This window comes from Cryptomeria japonica, chromosome 9 (assembly GCF_030272615.1).
Source record: "Cryptomeria japonica chromosome 9, Sugi_1.0, whole genome shotgun sequence".
In the NCBI taxonomy this organism is placed as follows: domain Eukaryota; kingdom Viridiplantae; phylum Streptophyta; class Pinopsida; order Cupressales; family Cupressaceae; genus Cryptomeria; species Cryptomeria japonica.
The window spans coordinates 34219109-34243779 of record NC_081413.1 but is presented as its reverse complement, the minus strand read 5'-3'; the positions used below and the strand labels follow the sequence as shown (position 1 = coordinate 34243779).

Below are 24671 nucleotides of genomic sequence, written 5' to 3'. Positions count from 1 at the left end.
CAGCACTTATTATTGGCACCCTCCCCAATCATTAGTTATCATAGAGAAATAAAATAGTATATATATATTGGGGTTGTCTCAAGAATAGTATCTGCTGGTCGGCGTTCAGTTAAAGGATAGCCCCACCATAGGACACTACATTGTCATCATGATTAATAAAGGAGAAACAAACAAGGCCGACACTTATTATCGGCACCCTCCCTAATCATTAGTTATTATAGAGAAATAAAATAATATATATACACTGCGGTTGTCTCAAGAATATCTTCCGCTGGTCAGCGTTCAGTTAAAGGATAAAATTATTATCCTACAAACAGCACCCACAGTTAATTAAAGGGGCAGCACACTCTCTTAACAAAGGGCAATGATTAATTCCAGGAAACATAACGATTACATTATGAAAGGCTGCGAACAGGTTGAAGGGACATCAGTTAATTATTAATAAATATCATGACTGTTTGAAAGGACACACTTTCCCAAAGGATGTCTCTCTTCATGTAGAGACATAAGGATATAAAAGGTGATAGGAAATGAGGAGGGAGGCATTGATCAAGCATTTTTAGATCTGATCTGAAGTCAAACAAGATCAGCATTTCGAGTTCTGAACAGATATAATATCCCCTGCTCTTGTATGTTGGAAAATGTGCTTATGAGACACAAGGAATATCATCAAACAATTCACGGACAACCTTCCAGCTTGCTGGTCTATAGTATCAGTCTGATATGTTCTTATTAAAATGACTATAGATAGCTTCCACTGCTTGAGAACCAACACTTCAATGCATAAATTATCACCTAGATGCTTAATTGACTCTTTGGATCCTTAACCAATGCATAGAGATGAATTTTCAATATTAAATATGCACCTACAGCCAAGTGGCATTTTGACAAACATGTGGCAAGTAAACTGACATCATCAAAGACATATCAGCAAATGATGAGCTGCAACTTATTCTCCTTTATTCATGAAATGATTGGTTTATTACAATGACCATCAAGTACCAAACACTTGGCAATTTAGCAATGAATTCTCAGTAAGTCTGCAGACTTATGACAGCCATGGACCTTTGCATATAACTGAGAAATACAAGGGAAATAAAAATGCCAAATGAACCTGATATGGATCGCCTGGCCTTGAGATTGTAGAAGCAATCAATATCCCAATTTTTGGAGCCTCCTTTGAGACCAATAGACCCTCTCTTCAAGTCGCCCTGCTGCAGCTAGAATGTCTGACAATAATTAATTTCCAGCATTGAAGTTTTCCATCAACCCTTGAAAATATTTGCTGTTCTCTTCCAATCACAGCACTGTTATCAAAAGTCAAGTCAATGCTTGAATGTGAAGATATAAGTATAATTGTGGGAGTCTGACTGTTGCAGGTCTGCAGACTGGTAACCAGCTCTAAATTCTCCTCTCAAACCCCAAATAGGATCTCCATCCTTCATCAAACATGGCGCTAACAGCAATTGTTGGATTCGGTGCCCAAATAAGAAGGAATAAGCAAAATCGTGGGATAGGAAGGTGAGGTTCGATCTTCTTCTAATTGATCTAACACCTGCAACTTTGCCAATTCCTCTTCAAACTGTTGTTTAGGGAGAATCGCCTTGTGTTCCTGTTGTGACGTTTTCACACATCGCCCCATTGCAAATGGGGACCCATGTTTTTTGCTTTTTAGGGTTTGTTCTTTCGGTTTTTTAGGGTTTTGTTAGCTAGCCTTTGCATTTTGAACGTCGCCCAGGGGATCATGGGGTAGCAAGTCCGGCTTGAGTGAGGTCCTGATCCTGAAATTTGGCTAAGTCTGGAATGCCCTGATCCTGAATTTGACTAAGTCTGGAAACTGAAAAAAACCTCCAAAAACTAGATTTTGCAATATAACTCCTGGAGGTCTGAAACCACTCTCAAACATCCTGAAAGTATATATGGAATATAACTTAAAGTATAAGACTTATACTTAAATGTTATATTCCATAAAAGTTATCCTGATAGAGAGTGCGAAAAGTCAAATTTCGCTCCCGTCCTTCACTAAGGATCCAGAGCGAATTTCGCTCCTGTCCCTCACTGGAGGACCAAGGCGATGCGCTCCTGTCCCTCACCAAGGGACCACAGCGAAATTCTTCATAAGGTACGATCTGGGCAAAGATCAAGCAAATTTTATGTTCGAAGGCAAGAAAGGAGGTCAATCGAACCCGTTGAAGACAAATTGAAGATTATCAAACGTCAACAAAGGACCAAAATGCTTAAGTTCGCTCCTGTCCCTCAGGAAGGGACCGGAGCGATTTTTGTTGTAGATGATTTTCTCGCCAAATTTCAACCGATCTCAAGGCATGAATGAATGAAAGGAGGCATTGCGAATCCGTTGAATATAATTTTCGAAGGTGATGAAGTGAAATGAGGCCCACAAGAGCAAAATCGCTCCTGTCCCTCTCCAAGGGACCAGAGCGATGAGGTACGTCCCCTTTGTTTTCATAGTTTTGGCGCCAAATAAACAATTCAAATTTCCTTGAATGCTAAGTTCGATAAAATTGAAAATCTAATTTAATTAGCATTTAATATGGCGTTGATCTTTTATTAATTATTTTTGCCTTTATTAAAATCAAAATTTGCAAATTAAAAAACGTAAGGCATTAATAATTAATTAATTAATTAATAAAAATCGAATTTGAAGCGCTACAAAGGGAGGTCGGCCTTGTCATTTTAATTTAAAAATCATTTTAAAAAGTGGTTTTATCTCCAAGTCGGCCTATATGGTAATTGTGGTGTGAGCGCTATAAAGGGAGGGTGGTGAAATCTTCATTTTCACATTATCATTCTTCATTCACATGCGATTTGAGAAGTGCGAAGTTGTATTCAAAGGAGCGAATTTCATTCCAAGCAAGGTGGTGCGAATCTTGAAGTTTCTATTGGTGCGAATTGTCAAAGGCATTGAAGATCACGTCAAGGACAACTCAAAAGGTGGCGAAATTGATATTTTGAAGAAAAGATCACGTTGAAGACTATCTATACGTCAATTTTGCCTAGGCAAATTTTTCTCATTTGCATTCTAGAGTTAGCTCTCTCCTGAGGTATGGCGATATTGGTTTTATTGTCTTGATTTTGAATTGTTCATCGTCATTTCCTTAATTTTGAATTTTGGAATTTTGTTTTGCCTTAGCTCAGTCTTTTTTAGGAAATGATTAATAAAGGACTTATCATTAAGTTTCCTAAAATTTGCTCTCTAATTTATGTTATGTATTGCAAAATCATGGTACTAATTCTGAAATGTTGTGTAGGCATCAAATGGAGATCTCTTCAAGGAAAATCAAGTCGGATCAAGGACGGTCTTCGCCAGGACGATCAAGCCAGGACAAGGGCGAACTCTTTCAATCCAGTGTTCCAAGGCGAGGTATATCATCTTCCTGCACATCAAGGACGCAAGGAGTTAGAACAAGGGCTCGTTGAAGAAGCAAAATAGTTCCAGATGAATTAATTAAAGCAAGCTTCTCAACAACATCAAGTTGAATATCTACCAAGTTCCAAGTGTCAAATGAGGTGGCGTCCTAGTCATCATTTCTCCAATCAGTGAAGTCCATCTCAGCATGTCCAGATTCAATGTACTTAACTCATGGAAGGTGGCACAAACTCCGATGTACCTACCCCGGCTATCCATTGGTCGATTTTTCTAAAAGGGACATGTGTCCAAGCAATACAATTTTATCATTGGTCAAACATTAAATGTTATGTAATGGTTGTAACAAACCCTAATTAGGGTTTTTCATTGTTGAATCTTGGCCATTGATCTTGAATTGATCTAAGCCATCAAATTGTATTGTGGGCACTATATAAGCCCAGACATTTCATTTGTAAAAGAATTAGAGAGAATTAGAGAGAGATAGTTAGAAATAGTTGAAAGTAGTTAGTAGTTAGAGAGTAGAATAGGAGGACAAGGCAAGAAATTGTTGCCATTGATTGTAAACAAACTCCATTTTCATTGAAGTAATGGTGAAATATGTCGTTTTTCTTGCAATTTGCATGGTTTCTTGTTGAGTCTTCAATCTTAGATGGTAGATGATTAAATGAATGGAGGGAATGTGATTGATTGATGGTGGAATTCGTACATCCATACTACTAGCAGTTTGTTGATTGCAAACTTGCCTTGTGTAGTCGACTGGAATCGTTAAGCTTAAGCTCAATTTCAATTTGTCGCCTCTTCATTGATATGCATCAACTTGGATGGTATCTATGCCTGCGGTGATGATTTGAACATCATAAAGCTTCCCTAGAAGATCGCACTAGCCTTGTGTAGATGTTCCATTGATGTCAAAACAAGACCTAGTTGGAGTTTCATCAAAAATCAAATCATTGCTCCTACATTCTTAGTGTTAGGATTAGATCCTCTCTTCGCCCTTATCCTTTTTCCATTTTTTCAAATCCAAGTTAGTAAGAGCTTGTGTTCTAGCAAAGTAGATCGGAAATTCAATCACCAAATGTAAGTCCCCTTGTGATTCCAGCAAATCACATCATACCACGAAGAGCTTATCCACATGTAGAGACCCTACCAAAAGGAACCTTGGAGTCATCCTAACTGATCCTTCATGCGAATCTTCAGTAGTTAGAGGCTTTATTCAAGAGAGGATAAGATACCCTTAGGTATTTTATTCTGTGTATGATGGTGTACAAAATACACGTCAACAGTTCCCTCAATTAAATCGCTGCAAGTGAGGGCTAATAGAGCCATCCCTTGACCTTCCCAAACTGAAATAAAATCTGAATATGAGTCCAAGTAAATTTGGCCTTTGGCCACCAATTAAAGCTCAATTAGAAAGACTGAAATGTCTTCCTCTCTCAGCTACAAAAAGAAGACTTCACAAATTAGGTGCTGATGTAGATTCCGTCACGAATCCACTCCCAAGATGAAGAACTAGGGTTTCGTCCAGCCCTTCTATCAATCTGCTGAAGCTTTGCGTCCTCAGAGATTCAACTAATTCAAAGCATCAGTCAGTTCATCAAATCCATAATCTAAATCTCCAATGATCATACAATGAGGCTCAACCTCTATTTATCTTTTTTCTCCATACGTCTCATAAACTTTTAGAGGATTCTAGAAATAATATTATTTCATTTTAGTGACTTTATAATTAATTATTTTATTTTAAGTCACTAATTAATTAATTAATTAAATATAAAGTCACCTCTTTTAATTTTTAATCTATTTCATGACTTTATAAGAAATTAATTAATTAATTTCTCGTTATTTGTCCACTTTGCCAAAAGGCTAAAACTTAATAGGAAGCTAGAAAAATGGGGACATTACAACATAATTCAGAATTAAGGCAGCTATTTTATATTTAGAAGAGTGTGTGGTATGCAATATAGAAAATCTATTGTTTATTATGAAATCTCTCTTCATGAAGTCTTTAATTTGTTTATTATGAATTACATTGCCAATCCATCAAGGAACTAGGATAGGTAATTATTTATTGATTTTAGTGAAGTAATCATATTAGAAATTAGCAAGGAAACATAATAGAAAGATGCAGGAGTATGAATCCCCTCAATTGAGTAGACACCTATTGAGTTGCTAATTGTGGGCTAAGGGGTTTGATTGTCTTGGTTGGACATTCAGTGCCCTTGGGCTTAATTGGGGAGGATAGTCTTAGTTAGGGGTAAATAATGTATGTTAGTAAGAATAATATTTATAAGTGTGTTATGTTGTGTTATGTTTATGTTTGTCGCCGAGAGGTTCTCGTCAGGTAGTTGGGAGTTGGTGACGGTTGGCAACTTGACCAACCGTCGGGTCTTTATATTATTTGGTTGGAACCTCGGCAGGGGAGATTATGTATGGACAATTCTGGACATTGGAATAAAGATATAACTTTCTGGTCTAATTATTATCATTTATCATTTATGTTATGATGTACAATTGTTTTGTTCCATGAATACTTGGTACGTGCAGGAGATACTGTGTTATCTGATTATTCACCAACTATACATTTAGGACTAAACATTTTGGTGCCGTTGCCTGAACGAACCTGGAGATAACTATGGCGACAGACGGAAGCAATTAATGGGCCGACCGTTTAATCAGCAATTAATTGTCGTGGACAGCGACATGCACGAAGAGAGTACCACAGAAGAGGAACGAGAGGATCAGTTGATGGCAGACTTGGTGGAGTTGTGGGATGTGTCGGTCACGCAGTACGTGCAGCGAGAGGCTCAGGAGAGAGCCGTCTCGGAAGGCACGGTATGTGGTGAACTCACCGTCAACACCCCCGTCGTTGACCTACTCGGGAGTATTCCAAGGTTACTCGCCAGAAATTTGATTACACTCAAAAACCAAAGGGAGGAAATGGCAAAGGACTTCGGTGGCAACAAGTTCTCCGACGGTACGAGGAATAGAGTCGTAGGGAGGAAGAGGAGAGGGAGGCCAGTCGGCGCCGTACATCTGGCACCTGATGCCCCTACGACCGAACAAAGACAGACGTACCATTTCTGCCGAAGGAGTAAACGAGGGAACTGTACGGAGATCTCTCCGCATAAAAGAACAGGCCGACAAGAGACGGCGACTAAGAGAGGTTGCCGACTCGAAGAGTCCGGAGAAACACAACAGAAGTCGGAGTTGTAGTCGGGAGAGGCAAAAACCGTGTACGTGGAAGGAGTTGGCCAAGGTCGCCAGGAACCTGCCACTTCCAGACGTAGCGGAGGAAGATCTCACCGACTAGGCCCTACACTCGACGTCAAGTGAAGAAGACTCCAGAGCCGAATCACAAAGCACCCAATCGGAATTTTCCGAACAAGGAGAGGAGGCAGTACGAGACCTGCACGAGGAAATCGCCACTATTTTCGAAGCAACGTTGTCTGGCATTAAAAACTTGTCCTTATCGGAGGGCATCAAAATAGGAAGATCAGATCTGGAAACCCCGGGAAGGAGGGACTATAGAAGTGAAGGTGACCAAAGCTCGGTTGGTAGGGGCCCAACCAGACCAGGAGCGTACGGTACCCTCCAGACACATAGTACCTTGTCGACATATATCCATTTCCAGGCACTGCATAAAACCGCACAGAAAAGAATGATGGCACACACCCCGGAGAAATAGAAACTCCCAAAATTCATGGGTGACGGGTCAAAGGACCCCGTACGGCATTGCAAGACATGCGTCACCATCTGGGAAGCAAATGGCCAGGGCGACCGGGACTACTGGGTGAAGGCATTTGCGGCCACTCTGCGAGGAATAGCTATTGATTGGTACACAGACCTCGATGCTCAACATAAAACATCCTGGAGCAATCTGAAGAAGGCCTTCGAGGAAGAATTCAAACTCCTATAGGATGACAACGAAATTGTGGCGGAAATTTACAACACCAAACAAGGAAAAAACGAAAGCGTGCGCGCATATAACAGAAGGCTGAAGAACTACTTAACAAAATGGAGAACTAGCCGGCAGATGGCCTCAAGAAGCGGTGGTTCGTAGAAGGATTGGTACCATCCTTGAGAAGGACGATGAAAGTGGTCCCTCCGCCATCATACGATGAAGCATACAACTGCGCCATGGATATTGAAAGTGAAAACAAGACATCCCGGGGGAAGCGACGGACCAGTGAGGGTGACAGCACGAACGGAGACAGTGACGGGGGATCCAAAATTGTGCAAGCACTCAGGAAGGATATGATGAGGATGATGAAGGAGTTAAAAGGGGACAAAGAAAGTGGTAGAGAAGGAAAAGAACTATGGTGTACTGACTGCAAGACTGAAGGACACACTAAAGGAAGTTGTCCCTGTAAAGTTTTTTATGACATCTGCCAAGTAATGGGACATTCCACGAAGGAATGTCTGTACAACTTGAAAGCACGGAGCACACAAGTGCTCTACGCCCAACCCGACCAAGCCACACCGCCAACGACACCGCCGAAGCCAACAACAAACTCTGACGCCTCACCTGGAGGGTACAGAAACAATTGGTGGGGTAACAAGAGATCCAATAATACCACACCAAGGAGCAGGATTCAGTACGACAGGAAGCGGTGACCCATGATTCAGTGCAGGAAGTGCAACGAATGGGGTCAGTTTGCCCAAGAATGCCAAAACGGAGGTGATGCAGGAAGTTTGCTGTGCAGATGGTGCAGTTCAAGAAATCACAAGGACATATTTTGTCGAAAGAAAAAAGGGGCGAACATGCTCGATGTGGAGGGATCAAGAGAAGACGTACTGGCAATCACAAGGTTGCAGAACAAGAAAGCCATGTACCCAGACCCTCGCACAAAAAAAGAAAGGCTCCAGGAGGCAAGGGCGGATATCAAGCGGGCGATGGCTGGAGAGCGGAGGGCCTCGCACCTGGCTACCGATGCACCAGTCCGGTCAGAACCGGAGAAAACTATCATCAAGCAGATGTTACAAACCACAATACCCGTGCGGGTGTCTGACCTTCTGCAGACCATGCCACAGTTAAGGATGGCTCTGACAAATATAACCCGGGACACTACCCTCAGTCAGGAACACGAAACGATGGCGGAACCATGTAGTACGGATTCAGTGAAGGAATCTGGTACGAATACCATGAATCCTATGCTACTCGCGGTGGGTGTTGGACGGAAGCCAACAGTAGTAGAGATGGATATAATGAGACAAAAGCTTACAAACACCATTGTTGATGGTGGGTCCAGAGTCAACGTACTACCGGAGGAAACTTGGCGAAGCCTTGACAAGCCTACACTCTGGCCACCAACCTTCCACCTGGTCGGTGCGGATCAACATGATATCAGACCCCTCGGGACCCTCATGGCACAAAAGGTGGTAATTGGGATGCAACAATTCCTTTTGGGTTTTGTAGTCATTCCGCTAGAAAGGAAAGCGTACGATGCTCTTCTAGGAAGGGGGTGGCTGATCATGGCCAAAGCTAATCATAACTGGAAAAGGAATATGCTCTCAATCGAGAGTGACGGTCATAAGTATGTAATTGATCTAAGGAACCAATCTGGTAGCGAAGAGCTCGCGTCATCGGACTCCGACTCAGAAGATTCAAATAGATGGGAGTGGGGTTCCAAGGGAGACAGAGGAGGGAAAGAACTCGACGAGGAAGGAGTGTTGGAATTGGACGGATGTTCTGAGGATGGAACCAGTTCACTGGCGGGACTTTTTCATTGGCAAATGGAGGACTATGAGGTCTTCCACCCGGAGTGTCACATGCTTCAAATATGTGAGATAGGAGAATCAAGCGGCGGGATGGAAGAACAATCCTTTCCCTCGGAGTACGGTAGATACCAAGAGGGAATGGGGTACCGCCTAGACCTACAAGGACTTGAAGGGGGTACCGTCGGAGCTACGCGTGCATCGCATAACCCTCGTACTAGGAGCCCATCCGATACGAAGGAGGCCGTACAGGATGAACAAAAATTACGCAGCCAAAGTAAATGAGGAGATCAATAAAATGTTAGAAGTAGAAATACCGTACATTGTATGGTCAACAAGTACGGTCGAAACACAAGCGCGAAGCACCATTCCATATGACAAGGCGAGGAGTTCGTACGGCATATGTCAGAGCACCATTCCGTACGACGCACGACAGAGCATCGACCTGTACGGTGTACCTCACTAGTACGACGTACCTCATCCAACCATTCCGTACGGTGTAGTCCTTTCACTTGATCCGTACATCGTACAACATAAACTACATAGAGAAAAGGATACAGTGTACAGTGAAACCGTACGACAGATATGGCACAAGAGACATCGTACGACATGCACGAAAGCCGTATGAGCATCGTACATGAGGCATCGTACGGTATACAGGGATGCAATCAGGGAGAGGTCGTTCGACCACGCTACAGGTACGACAACCAAAGGCGGAGGCCGTACGACAACCAAGAGAGATCCGTACGGACCACAGGAGAAATACCGTATGGTCAAGGAAGCAATATATCAAAAACTCGAAGGCATCAGCTTTGAGTTGGATGGAGTCTCAAGCCACACACCTATGCATCGTACAACCAAGAGAGAAGCACAAGACTGTACGAAAGAACAAGTCAAAAAACATAATTCCCGTACGGGAGAATGCACCTTGATCAGAATTTTGACTTCTTTGGCCTTGTTCTTGATGTCTTAAAAAAGGAGAAAATTGATGCACGCCATGGAGTTTCATGTGGGTTTGAAGGTTGTAATTTGGTCTCGCGCTGCCCCTCGACCCCGCAAGGGGCTCTGCCCCTTGACCCCATTGGGGGTGTTGCCCCCAAACCCTCGCAAGGGGCGCTGCCCCTTGACCTCGTTGGGGGCGTTGCCCCAAACCCCCATTTGATTTGGCAGGTACACTACACAGCGCAACCGACAAGAAAAAGGAGGAAACTGGACACATCCATGGAGATTGAAGAGGTTAGCAGCGCAAAGGATTCAGAGGAGGTGGAAGAGATGAAAGAGTAGGAAAGCGGTGATGAGGGGTTCCATCTGTCAGGACACAGCTGTGGAGGAGGAAGAGGAAACAAAGTCGTGGCAGCAAGAAGAAGAGGAAGAGGAGGAGCAACAGGGAGGATTGCGGGCTCAATGGAAAAGTACGAGGGTAAAATTCACACCCTGGAAATTATCTTCGGCACACTTGGTACCACAGGAAGCACTTACGGTGGTTAGCCTTGTAGAGGATGTACGACCAGTAGGGGTGTTGTTCCGAAAAATCAATGAAGGGGAACCACCAGCGCAGCGGTGGGTATCATTACCACAGAAACCAGTACTTGCGTCAGAAACCACGGAGGGTACTAGTATGGTAGACCAGACAATGGCAGGGGAGGTCGTACCAGGAAAAGACATAATGGCCGAGCATGGAATGGTACGACATATCCAGGTTCTGGTATGGAAGACATTGGTACGGTACCAGTAAGTATTGGTACACCATCAACAGGTACTGGTACGATGCCAACATGTACTGGTACGACATAACTGGTACGGTGCCATCAAGAATTGGTACAGTGCCAACAAGTACTGGTACGGTGCCAACATGTACTGGTACGACATGAATTGGTATGGTGCCAACAAGAACTGATTTGGTGTCAGTAGGAACTGGTACTGTGCTAGCAGAAATCGGTACGGTACTAGCAGGAACCAGTACGGTACCCGCAGAAATCGGTACGGTACTAGTAGAAACCGGTACGGTACCAGCAAAAACTAGTACGATACCAACATAAACTAGTACGGATGACTTGGAGCCAGAAACCGATACAGTACCAGCAAAAACTGATATGGGTGACTTGGAGGATTAGCAGCCCAAGTGGCAAAGCTCACCTTACAGTTGGAATAGAAAGATAAAAAGCTACTGGAAGCTGCTCACATGGTAAAGAAAGCATGGGAACGGCAGCTGCTGGCGGAAAAGAACCTGAAACTTTAGGCCAGACAACAACCTCCTCCTGCGGCCACTACAACGACGTCTCCTCCCTCTTCTCGGTCTTAGCTATGTTTTATATAATTCAGTTTCTCTTGTCTGAGTCGTCTGGAAGACGACTACGTTTTTTGGGGGGCTAATGTTAGGGGTAAATAACATATGTTAGAAAGAATAATATTTATAAGTGTGTTATGTTTATGTTTGTCGCCGAGAGGTTCCCGTCGGGTAGTTGGGAGTTGGTGACGATTGGCAACTTGACCAACCGTCGGGTCTTTATATTGTTTGGTTGGAACCTTGGCAGGGGAGATTATGTATGGACAATTTTGGACATTGGAATAAAGATATAACTTTCTGGTCTAATTATTATCATTTGTCATTTATGTTATGATGTACAATTGTTTTGTTCCATGAATACTTGGTACGTGGAGGAGATACTGTGTTATCTGATTATTCACCAACTATACATTTAGGACTAAACAGTCTCCTGGCATCCTATCCCCAAAAGGGTACAATACAAATTTTTGAATTGATGATTCTCTCTTCATTAATCCTTCCTTGATGCTCTCTTCCAACAAATGACCTCCCCTTATATCTTGTAATTTAGGGAGTCAAAATTCTTCATAACTTCTGCCCTTTGAAAGAGTTGCAACCATTCATAGTTAATTGCTGGTCTTGATCCTTTGTATTTTGATTACATTTCTTAAGTAATTGCTTGCAATGACCCTCTCTTAATTTAATATTATTTAAATACTTTTATGGATCATTGGCCATGGTATTCTTTTGTTTAGCCTTAATCAACTCCTTTTATGGAATTGCTGCCGTCTCATTTCAACACTCAGGTTATGAGTTAAGGGCTGTGATCGCTTGTATTTTGATGAGGACATGACAGTGCAACATAGTTCAAATCTGGTAAGTAGTCCCCAGTTTTTTACCCCAAATGTTGATCACAAAAGAACAATGGTTTTAATGCATGTCAAATAAATACATCTTTATGGGAATTTCCTTAAAAGAATGCATCTAAAATCTTTAATGCTCTAGAACAAAAAGGGAGACATTGGAGAGATCACCTTTACAGGTATTTGATACCATAAATGTAATTTTATGAAGATTAAGTTCACAAAGCTCAGAAAATCATAGGCATTCAATGTTAGTGTTGGAAGAATGAATGGATGGAGCTTGAGTGAATTGGATGGCAAACACTTAAAAGTGTGTAAGCTTGTATATATTATTGAATCGGGAGGTTGCATTGTAAGTTATATTTTAGAAATAACTATCGTGGTTATCACGTATAGCATAAGCAATAAATGCCTCAGTACACTGTGTAGTTTAATGTTATATAGAATCTAGTAGCCCTCATCACGACTAACATAAAGATAGCTCTAAGTTTGTGCTGAAATTTGATGGAAATAATAGTACCTTCTATTCTCCCTGTCAATAGTTTTTCTTTCCTTTCGTGGTTGTTATCACCTTCCACTACAATACCATGTTTTCAATACTTTTTGTGCACAAAGGGGTCAAATCTCGAAGTGAAGGAAACATTGGCTATATCTAACACGGAAGTCTCAAAGACATGTATGTACTCTGCATTGACAACATAATAGATTCTCATGTAAGGAGGCACATTTAAATCGAGTCATTATCATTGAATTGCTCAATTATCTAAAAAGGTTCATATCTTAAGTGTTCAAGCTTCCTTACATCAACTTGAAGTTTATATCTCCTCAAGTACAACTTCCTCTTGTTCCCATCTTGGAACTTATGCTCAGAGTCAGTCCTATGCTGATCATGTCTTTATTTCTACCTTGCTTGAGACTCCTTGAGTTTTTCTTGCGATTGCAAGTGGATGTACTTGACTATGTTATAGCCTCTTGGCTTAATGAAGTTTTGGATCTAATTGTTATTTTCCTGTTGGCTGCCCTATCCGAGCATTAAAGAGATTAAGTGGCAAACATCTGAAACATACTTACTTACTTGTAGATTTATGGACAGCCCAATTCCATGTCTGAAGTCTTACTATACCATCCCAAAAGATACATTAATTTCTATTCATCACTTTAGCCCATAATTGTAAAATTGAGGCTTGGTATGCCCAAAATTTAAAAATTCAAGGGAGTGTGGTGTTGGGGGGGAGGGGGGGGACTAAATAATAATTCACTAAAGTTATCGAACATTTGAAAATACATAAAAGTTTTGAAACTATTCTTAAAACACACACATATCATTGAATTTGTAGAACATGTTATTGATTTCCATTAATTCAAAAATCAAAATTAGAGTTTAATACATATCATAAACCAAAACATTGATTTCTTTCTTTGAATATGTATGAACTTCAACTTTTAGTATCAATGAAAATTATAAATTATAAATTTCGTCTATGATTAAAGCTCAAAAAGCTTGTCATCGTGTGGGATTTGCGGAAGTGGATGGTATAGCTGCAATATCCTCGATAGGTGCCTCATCCATAGTGATAGGATCAAGTTATGTATGCAAGGAACCAGACTCTAATGGCTCACCAACCTTGCCTTTTGGCTCCTCATATGTTAACACATTTGCTTCCTATTTAACTGCCTCCCTCTTCAAATAAGCCAGCTCATCATCATCGAGCTCAACAATCCAATCAGAATAAGTATCAATGTCATCAAGGTCAAGTGCCTCATTTGTACCTTGCCCTTGTAACTTCTTTTCATGAAAGTGAAGGTTGTATTGCACATAGACAAGGTCGTTAAAGCACTGTTGAGTCAACCTATTGTGCTTCCTTATGTGAATGCCCTAAAATATATGCCAATTGCCATATTCCTTTTAGAAAAAATAAAAGTTAAACCTAGCAAAAGGGAGACAATATGAAAAAAATAGTAATACCCTATTTAGCAGCCTAAACTTCAAAAAAAATGTTGCATAAAGATTTCAGAGATCAAAATTTTTCAGTAGAATGTTGGTTTTAAAAATTATATGAACTTTTAAAATTTGGTTTATATTGCAAATTGAAATGATCCACAGGCTTGAATATTCACATTTATAATTGTGAAAATTCAAGCATGCAGGTCATTTAAATAAAATTTTGTTCATATTGCAAGTTGAAAGTTAAACGACCTGCAGGTTTGAATTTTCAGAGTTATAATTGTGAAAATTTAAGCTTGTATGTCGTTTAATAAAATGTTGGTTTTGGACATTGCAAATTATATTATTTTTTAAAAATTTTGTTTATATTGTAAATTTAAATGACTTGCAGACTGGAATTTTAATAGTGATAATTGTGATTATTCAAGCATGCAGGTCGCTTAAATGAAGTCTTTTTCATATTGCAAGTTTCAAGTTTAAATGACTTGTAAACATGTATTTTCATGGTTATAGTTATGAAAAGTCAAGCTTAGAGGCCATTTAATTGACATTTTATTCATATTCCAAGTTTAAACGACTTGCAAGCCTGCACTGCAACTGTGAAATTTCCAAACTTTCAGACTCCAGCATAGAAAGGAATCAAAGGATATCAAACTGCGAAAAAAGAAATTTGCAGCTTGCAAGTTGTTTATAAATCCAGAAAATAATGAAAGTTCAATTCCAAATGTGTGCCATAAATCCAGAAAATAATATTCATGAAAACTCTAGATTTGTGCCCCAAATCACGTTCCAAATCGCGTGCCCTAAATCAGCAGTTGTGTACCCTAAATTGCTAGTTGTGTGTTGAAAATGCTTGAAAACAGTGATTTTTTTTAGAGCAGGTGAGAAAAAGATTTTATACTGATTTGGATGAATTTTTTCTCAAAACATCACCAGTTTTTGTTTGCTGCAAGTTTTTTAAAAATTCAACAGTGAGTTATATGGCAAGTAACTCACCAGGCTTGTTGGCTTGTGAATACTCATGAATTTTGCGAGTACCTGGCAAGTTTTGCAACTATGATTCAGTCTAATTATCAATTTGTTGGTAGAGTGTTTGTGGACCTCTCACCTAGTGTGCATCCTTTTCCACAAAGTAATGCAAATCCTACTTGAATGCCTTGAATGTTTGTTGGCAGCAATGAAGTTGGGTAAACCAAAGTGTACTCAAATATTTATGCAAAACAATTTAGGTACTTTATGCCCTTAATGGGTCCTTTGCATGGAATAAGTATTGACATCTTGCTAAACTAGTCAAGTGCAACAAATAGATAATCATGCTCCTTGTTTGACATGGGTGACCGCAATTCCATGGAGATGTTTATCTAGGACCTTAAAGCAATTGGCAGTAGCGCATATATGGGTCCAACTTCCTATTACTTGGTTTGCTAGTTGTACAGAGCACGAACTGTTATGAACATTGAAATATCTTGCATTACAGGTCAATAAGCATACTAATGTAATTTGCCAATGCCTTGGCTACTTGAGAAAATGTTCTTTTTTTGGAGCTGTGAGCTTCTTGGATCAACAACATCTTCTTTTTTCCTTTGGTACACAGTTTCTTTAGCTTGTACGATAGCCCTTTTAGAAGGATAGAAATATCTCACATAGGAGGAGACTACACGTCTGAAGAGCTGCCACTGTCTTGGTTACTCCATAATGTCTTGTTACTTTAGAGGTATGAATTTCAGTCATGAGCAACACGCTTTGTTCCTTTGACAAAAGCCCTTTAGTTTGTAAAACTGTCCTTTAAGGAGGCAAGAAATGTGTCACTTGATGGGCCAATAAACACCCCTTCGAAAATTAGTCAATGTCTCAGGCACACCAAAATGTTTTTCTATTTTGGAGGTGTGATATTCTGTCATAAGCAGTGATTTCTCTGTTCTTTTGGCACACAAAGTTCCTTTAGCTTGTACTGCAGTGCTTTTAGGAGGCAGTCTTCTCTGGCTTTGGGCTCTGCCTCAGTTGCACCTTGCAAGTGTGGAAACATCTCCCAAAAATCTCTATCTTCAGCATATTATGAATGAATCCAGTTGAGATGTTGTGCTAAATTCTGTCATTGATTGTTGTCAAGATTCAAAACAATATGTGAGCCAATCGGTCAGCAAAATCTTTCTTATGTTTTAAGAACAATGGCAATTGTCGAAGTAAACCCATCCATTTGTAATTTCTTGGTTGGTTTGTAATAGTGATTATTGGAGAGGCTGCTGGTCAATATTTATATTGAATCCTTACCTAACCAAGTAATAATTGCATATCTGGTTCCTTTAACAAGTGCTTCTATTTGTAATATTTTGGATCATTCAAGATTATCCTGTGGATAAGCTCAGAATGTCAACTTATTGGTTTTGTTCCTTGCAATAGGACTTCTCCCATGGTATAGTTGCTTGCATCCATGCCTATCTTGAATGGTTGTTTCAGTCTAGGCAAAACAACCATTGGTGCACATATGATTTAATGGTTGAGTTGGTCAAATGCAAAGTGTGGATTCTTAACCATGTATAAGACTTGCCTCCTACAATAATAGCATGCATTGGAGTGGCAACACCTGTAAATCTCTTTGGTTGGGTCATGCTGGAGGTGTTGGTTGATTAAGAACTTCCCTATCTTTGCTTGATAAATCCTTAGCTCTCCTCCAATGGCATATAATCCATTGTACTTACCTCCTCTTTCCCTATTCTTCTATTGAGGGGTTAACTAGGAGAGATAATTATGCATTATTAAGCGGTTTATTATAGAGGAATGAAGTGAACTTTATGCTAAATTAATCATTTGCCCATGTTCATGCTTAGAGTAGTTGGATTCCTTTGGGGTTGTGCCTCTCGTCTTCATGTTTGAGGTGCTTGGTTAACTAGGGGCAATGCTCCCAATGGGATCTTCTTCCTTGCTAGCCTTTCCCTTCTGTAGTTGCCCCATAGTATCAACTATGCCTTGTGGGAATGAGTACATTCAAAAACCCTTTCTATCATGTTATTTCTTTGACATGTACTTGTTGCACATAGTTGGTTCTATGTGGCATTGGACATAGCAATGACACTTGTGCATTCTCGCCTTATGGCGGGCATTGGTTAACACTAACAAAATAAATTGTTAGTCATGTTTGGTTGAAGTTTTGTCCATAGTAGTGAATGAGCATTTCAAGGGCCGCCATGTAACCTATAAGAAAACACTATCCATATATAGAGTCCTTGACTTGTCTTGTGTGCATTTTTGCTTGTTTCCTTCTCCTTAAGCAAACTACATAAAATACAAGTAAAGGATAATGGGGTTGAGGGGCAATGGACCTTATATGGGTTTGGAGGCAATACCCCTCATGGGGTTTTGGGCTCAACACCCCCTAGTGGGGTTGAGGGGTAGCGGCGGCCAAAATCTCTACCACCAAGCTTAATCTTAAGCCTTAAAAACCACTCAAACCTTCACGACGCACACCATTTTCACAATTTCGCCACTTGAAGGGTGAAATTAGGTATGTAGGAATTTTTCTATTTAGAAAATGTTATAAAAAAATATTTTCTTTTGGTTTTCCCTTCAGTGGCCCTTGGGTCCCCTAGGGTTTCCCTAGGTTCACATAGGGTCTTGCTTGGGTGAACTTTGAGGAGAATCGGCCTAGAATCCGGCCCAAGAACCGTATTGGTACATGGCTTTTCCAAACAGAACTAGTAAAATAGTTTGCCATTACTGCATTAATGATGAAACTTTGAAAATTATGATTCCTATGGAGGTGTATGTTTTAAGTCTTGTTGGTGCAAGGTGGGATCACCCTCTGCGGAGTGCGAGGTTGTAGTTTCTTTGAGATGTAAGACCTCTTCCACCCTCTGCAGAGTGCAAGGTGGGACCACCCTCTGTGGAGTGCAAAGTGGTAGTTTCCTTGAGGTGTAAGACCTCTTCCACCCTCTGCGGGCAATGCAAGGTGGATCCATCCTCTGCGGGTGTGCATGATGGGTATCATGGAAAGAGTCCATGATGTACTTAGGATTCATCCTCTGCGAGTATGCGTAATGAATATCATAGAATGAGTCCATGATGTATATTGAATTCGTCCTCTGCGGGCATGCATGGTGAATGTCCTGGAAGGAATCCATGATGTATCTTGGAACCATCCTGTATGAGAATGCATGGTGGATATCATGGAAAGAGTCCATGAAGCATGGTCACAGTGTAACTTGATTATTCAAGGGATCCTTCCTAGCTAAGAGGGAGTGTTGATTTATAGCTAGGTCGGATCCCTTGCTTGGGCCGACCTAGTTCTCTTAATTGCTAATTGGCCTTTGGCCTTAGCAATTTGCCATTTCTCTTATCAAGTCCTATTTGGGCGATTTATGCCAAATACATATGTAACATGCTGTGACTTGCATATAGGTCCTGACCTATTAATGTATAACGTGTAAACATTATGTAAAATGTTTTTTTGGATTCAAATTTATGCAAGCCGACTTGTATTTATGGAAGGCTCTTGCATCATATATATAAAAGATGATTAATGGGCAAATAACAACCATCACATGCAAATTGTGTCTGCTACAAAACAACGAATTTCCTCTCTGATATATACTGCGAGTTCATCCATCCATCAGTGAGTTCATCGACACCATCAGCGATCTCCCGCATTAGGGCATTCATGACAGCGAATCTGATCAAGATGCAGCGAACTTGTTCTAATGTTGTGTGAGCTACATTCTGCATAGATGAACCTGCCTATACTACCAAATTCTTGTTCATGCTGTGAGTGAGCCCTCTCATGGTTAAGCGAACATTGATACTTGATCAGCACACTATATTCTGAGTGAGGTCTTCAAGTCTAATCAGAATTACATATCAGATAAGTTGTGTTTATACCCTAGGAGGGTGAAGTTGTAATCTGTTACTGTGTCTAATCTAATCAGATCTGAGACTTGTTGCTGGGTTTTTCACCTCCAAGAGGGAGGTTTTCCCAGGGTACTGCCATGTTGTTCTTGTGTTATGCTTGTGTTGTCCTTGTGTTATCTTGTGCTGTTATGTGTTTCTGCTATTTACTTTCAGTCTGATTACTAAAATCAACATGGTATCAGAGCCAGGTCCAGGCTAGGAGCCCCAAGCACACGAGAGGTGTGGCTTAAGGGGGGGTGTTGGTGTTGGTGTTGGAAATAAGCCACACCCGGACCAACAATGGACTGGTCCAAGAGGGGCCAGTAGCTCAATGGTAGAGCACTCCAGCATCATATGGAAGGTCCTAGGTTCGAGTCCTAGCTGGTCCATGTCTCAATAGTGACCTTTTAACACATGACCCCATTGCAAATAGGGACCCCCTACTTTTTAGGTCCTCTTGGTCTTTTGGTTGTGGTTCTTTGGGTCTTTTCATAGCTGTTCCTTCGGTCTCCCTAGTTTGCAAGTGTTTTTGATGAATTCTAATCAAGTCTGCAAGTGTTTGAGCAAATTTGACCCATTCAGACTTAAATTTGAGGTCATTTCCTTAGGTTTTTGGAAAATCTGAACGTTGCAATGAAGTCAAAAAACCTTCAAGGAAGCTACCAGTGAAATTTGAGTGAATTCTAAGAACTTACTATTTTTAACAGTTTCTATTTTTAGTTTCATTGCATCCCGAATTGGCCTAATTTTGTGTTTAAACAAACTTACTATTTTTAGCAGTTTTTATTTTTCGTTTCACCCTGTCTTGGTTTGCCCTAATTTGATGTTTGGAAGTACTTACTATTTTTATTAAGTCTATTTTTGGCAGGTCTATCTCAGGCAGTGGTTAGGACATTGATGGTAGAGCATTCTTGAAAATCCAAGTCCAAATCTGGAAAATTGAAAAAGCAGGTAGATGATCAGAAAAAAATGGTTGTCTGGAATTCTTTCTTGAAGTGGAAATGGTATGGAAAGTGTTCTAAGGCATGAGAAATCCACTTCAATCCAAAAATGGCATCCAAATCTGGAAGGATGAAAAGTCAAGAAAGAATTGCTAAGTTTCAACGAATTCCTTCTCCATGGCCAAAGTGGGTTCCAAAAGAGGAATGGACGCCAAATCAATGAAGAGGAGGAATTCCTCCCAAGGCAAGAATTCCTCCTCCATGAAGAAATTCCACCCAAGATTAGAGAAGGGCACTAGAAAGGGGTATACGAGGAAAATCCTCCTTAGACAAAAAATCCTCCTGCATGTGAAAAATGCACCCTACCTAAGAGAGGAGCGCCAAATAGGGGTAAGGAAGGAATTACTTTCCAAGTGAAAAAATCTTGCACCAAGTGAAATTAGCGCCCAAACTTGGAAGAGAGCACTAAAATGGCATAGAGGAGGAATTTTCCTCCAAGGCACAAATTCCATCACCAAGTGAAATTTCTGCCCAAGACTGAAGGAAGGCGCCAAACAAAGGTCAAGGAGGAAATGTTCAAAACTCCAAAATTCCTCCTCCACATGAGAAATGTGCTCCAAGCTTAGACTTGGGCGCGAAAATGCAGTTAAGGAGGAAAATTAACATTTTTCAAAAATTTTCCACTACACTAGAAATGCGCTCCAGGACAGGTGGAGAGCTCTAGAATCTAGTGAAGGAGGAATTTTTGGTTTTCATAAAATTCCTTCACCTCATAAAAAATGCGCCCAAGGAAGATGAAGAGCGTTAGAATCCAGTCAAGGAGGATTTTCCTCCTAGGACAAGTTCCTTCACCATAGCAGAATTTTGTCCAAGTGTTGGAAATTCCTTCCTTCACGACAAAATTCTTTAAAACAATGAAAAATTGGCTAAGTGTTGGAAATTCCTTCCTTTAGGACATAATTCTTTGAAACAATGAAAAATTGGCTAAGTGTTGGAAATTCCTTCCTTCAGGACATAATTCTTGGAAACAATGAAAAATTGGCTGTGTTGGTAATTCCTTCCTTCAGGACAAAAATCTTTGAAACAATAGAAAATTGGCTAAGTATGAAGATTTTCTCTCTCCGAGAATTCTAGACGTATAGGATTCTTTTTGAAGTGGAAAAAATTGTTAAAATTCTTCCAAGGCGAGAAAATCTCCAAGTGTGAAGAGGATATTTCATTGCTAGAATTCAAACTGGAGACTTTGCCAAGTGTCTTCGTAGGAGAGTTAGAAGCTGTCATCACCAAATTTGTTGCATTCGCCATAAATGAGCGAGATAATGGTCGTCCATTTTCGGACAAGAATCTATTGATTGCATGAAGGCATGGTGGTGCATTTATTGCTGGGGAATATTTGACCAAGTTGTGGCTGATTAATTGTATGGTGGCTAGCATATTCAAAGAAGTGGTGGCTCATTTAATGCATAATGGGCGATTTTTGAGGAGTGATGGGCATTTAATGCATTATGGATGCCATTTTGGGAGCAAAGAGCAATTAATACATAGTGGGTGTGATTCCTCATTTATGATTATTCCCCACTACTTGGCATCATACTTGGAATCTTTGGTCAAACCCTAATTAGGGTTTTGCATGTTCAATCTTAGCCATTGATTGGTCTGTAATCTTGTCCGTTCATTTTCCTCTTGGAGGCCTATAAAAGGGGGTCACCTCTTCATTTGTAAGGCAGGGAGATTTGTATGAAATTGCTGTGATAAGTTATTGAAGTAATAAACTGTGATACATTGTTCTCTGATGGTGTTCATATGTGTTATTTCTTAACTTGCATGGTTTCACCTTCCTCACTTAGTTTAGATTTGTTTCAAGCATTTAGATGAATGAGATAGATTACATTGCTTTGTGGTGAGATCAATACGATCATACCTTTTGCTGATAGATGATTTCTATCAGCAGTGCAAGGTTGGACTGAGCTATTTTATGTGCACGTTGTTAATTTGGATTGTTGGATGAACATTGTTCTTTGATGGTGTTCATTAATGGTTTAAAATCTTATAAGCACAACCTTTGAAGATTGTAAATTAATGTAGTTGTTTGAAAGTGGCAAAGTAAAGTGTGGTCAATCTGGCCTAAATCATTGTTATCTGTCAAGTTCTTAGATTTAGCTTAGTCTTCGTAAACCCTTTCCCCTTAATTCCAGTTCATTCTAGTTTAATTCATTTGAAGCAGAAGCATCACAACATTGCTATATCCGATGATGAAGTTCCAGCCACAACAAAGAAGTGAAAGAATGATTCAAACGTAAGTCCCCTTGGATTACCAACAACATCAACCAAACGAGTCTATATCCACAGTAAAGTCGCTAGTACGCAGTTGGAACCTTGGAATCAATGTATGATCTTTCAGCAATCTTAGCATACATCTGATTTTTATCAAGAGAGGATAAAGTGACCGTTGGAAAACTTTATTCTGTGTTGGTGTGGTCACAAAACACCAGCCAACAGTTCCCAAATTTAGTATTCTGTGGGTTGTGTTTCCTTGCTTTGAGTGAGCTGGGTTTTGTAGGTTGTGCATCTTATTATCATTCCTTTGACAATACATTGGATAAATGCAATGTTAAACTATCTAATACATATATGTTGGTATCATGCCATTGATAACACCTGTTTTTCTTTGTTTCAAATTTATGGTGCTTTTATGCTGGCCTTTGATAATTATTATTCATAACTGGTAATTTGAATCATCTTCTTTTCTATGATAAAATCACATGCTCATTATATGATTACATGTAGAGGATTTCAATATTTGTCATCTTGGTACCGTATAATTTGATAACTGGCCTTGATGTCTTGCAAACCTGCCTTTATATTTATGAAAAAAAAATTATTCTTAAATTAGCAAAGAAGTGGTTTTCGTTAACACATAATCTTCAGAAACTTAAAACAGTGACACTGCAGTCGCCATTGAGAATCATACAAATTTGATTGCACATCATGTATTACCTACAATACAATTTACTGGCACTATGTTTTTCATTACGATTTTATGTGTATTAAAGTCTTCTTTTGAACATTTTACCATGTAGATTACATTCTATACCAATGCTTCCTCCGCAAATGGAAACTGTTAAGCGCAATACAGGAAAGAAAGACTGGTGGTCTGGGTCTGCTCCTTCAGGTCCATTCATTTACACACCATTTGGAGAGTCAAATGATGACAAGAAGCAGGAAATTATTTGGATAGTTGGTGAACCTGTTCAAGTATTAGTAGAACTAGCAAATCCATGCACATTTGAGTTAGCAGTTGAGAGTATATATCTTTCTCTTCCTTCAGAGAGTTTTGAGGCTTTTCCTAGTAGTGTGACTCTTCCACCCAACACATCTCAGATAATATCTTTATCTGGAATTCCAATTTCTGTTGGCCCATTGACAGTTGAAGGATGTATTGTTCGTTGTTTTGGTGTAATAACTGAACATCTCTTTGGAGACGTTGATGATCTTCTACTTGGAGCTGCACATGGCCTTATTTTGGCTGATCCTTTTCGAAGTTCTGGTTTTCCCAAGATTAGAAATGCACCCAACCAAAACATAACAGTAGTTCCATCCTTGCCTCTCTTGATTCCTCATGTGATTGGAGGAGATGTCTCAACAGTTCTTTATGAAGGGGAAATCCGAGATATCCAAATAGGTCTTGCGAATGCTGGTTCTGTTGCTGTGGTGGAGGCAAATGTTTCACTTTCTGGAAAACAACAGGAGAATGTAATTTCTATTGGACATGATGTCCTTCAATCAGCACTTCCTTTGCAACCTGGTGCATCAGTAGTAATCACTGTAAGGCTACAAGCTGGACAACTTAATTTGGAAACAGAAAATGTCAGTACTAAGATTGTCTCTGGAAATGCTGGAAGATCATCCAAGGATGGAAGTGGTCCTACATTGGTGATTCACTATTCTGGTATGCACCCATATTCTATTATTTTAACTCTGTAATTACACAGTTCCTTATTTTCATAATTAAATTAGATTACTGTTCAAGAGGATGAGCATAACTTCCAAGAAATTTAGAAGTCAATCTACTCATCTAGTACCTCAGTCAAAGATATCCAGGATTTTTACATAGATATAATATTGTAGGGAATTTACATGTAATGAGAATCTTGTTTCAATATATATAGTTAGCATATTAATTCTTATGCATAGTTCCCAGGAAACTTCATTATAGGAACATGAATTGTGTCTCCATCCATGTGCCCATATTTTCTGATTCCTACATGTATATATGATATAGCCATATCCTTGTTCATTTACTCATTTACACTAATTTGAGTACCATCACTGTTCCATAGTGGTACGTGCAGCCCAATTTCTTTCAGTTTGGACTACTGGATCTGATGCAAATATTTTTAGAGGAGGAAGAAAGAATAACACTACACAAAATACATACTAAGTAGTCAATTCTTGATTTTTTAAAAGTTTTTGAGATTAAATTAAAGGGAGGTTACTAAGTAGTTCGTTCTTGAATTGAATATTCTTAATAGCATTAAAGCTAAAAATCTTCTTATCTAAATTAGTTGAAAAATTGATGCAATGAAGTCAAGGACAGAATATGATAAGAACAAATGTGAGAAAACTGTCACTTTCGGCTGTTTTTGAAGGTGGACTAGAACTTGAATAGGTT

General features: G+C 39.9%; 1 protein-coding gene across 5 annotated transcripts in view; it reads left to right on the top strand.

The window, feature by feature from the left end:
• Positions 1–24671, top strand: part of LOC131045280 (trafficking protein particle complex II-specific subunit 120 homolog) — a 207232-nt gene that overhangs the window by 165554 nt on the left and 17007 nt on the right. For all 5 annotated transcript variants that reach the window (XM_057978835.2, XM_057978834.2, XM_057978836.2 and 2 more), the window contains exon 9: positions 23080–23948. In XM_057978835.2, the coding sequence (XP_057834818.1) occupies positions 23080–23948 (869 nt within the window). The remainder of the gene's footprint in view (positions 1–23079; positions 23949–24671) is intronic.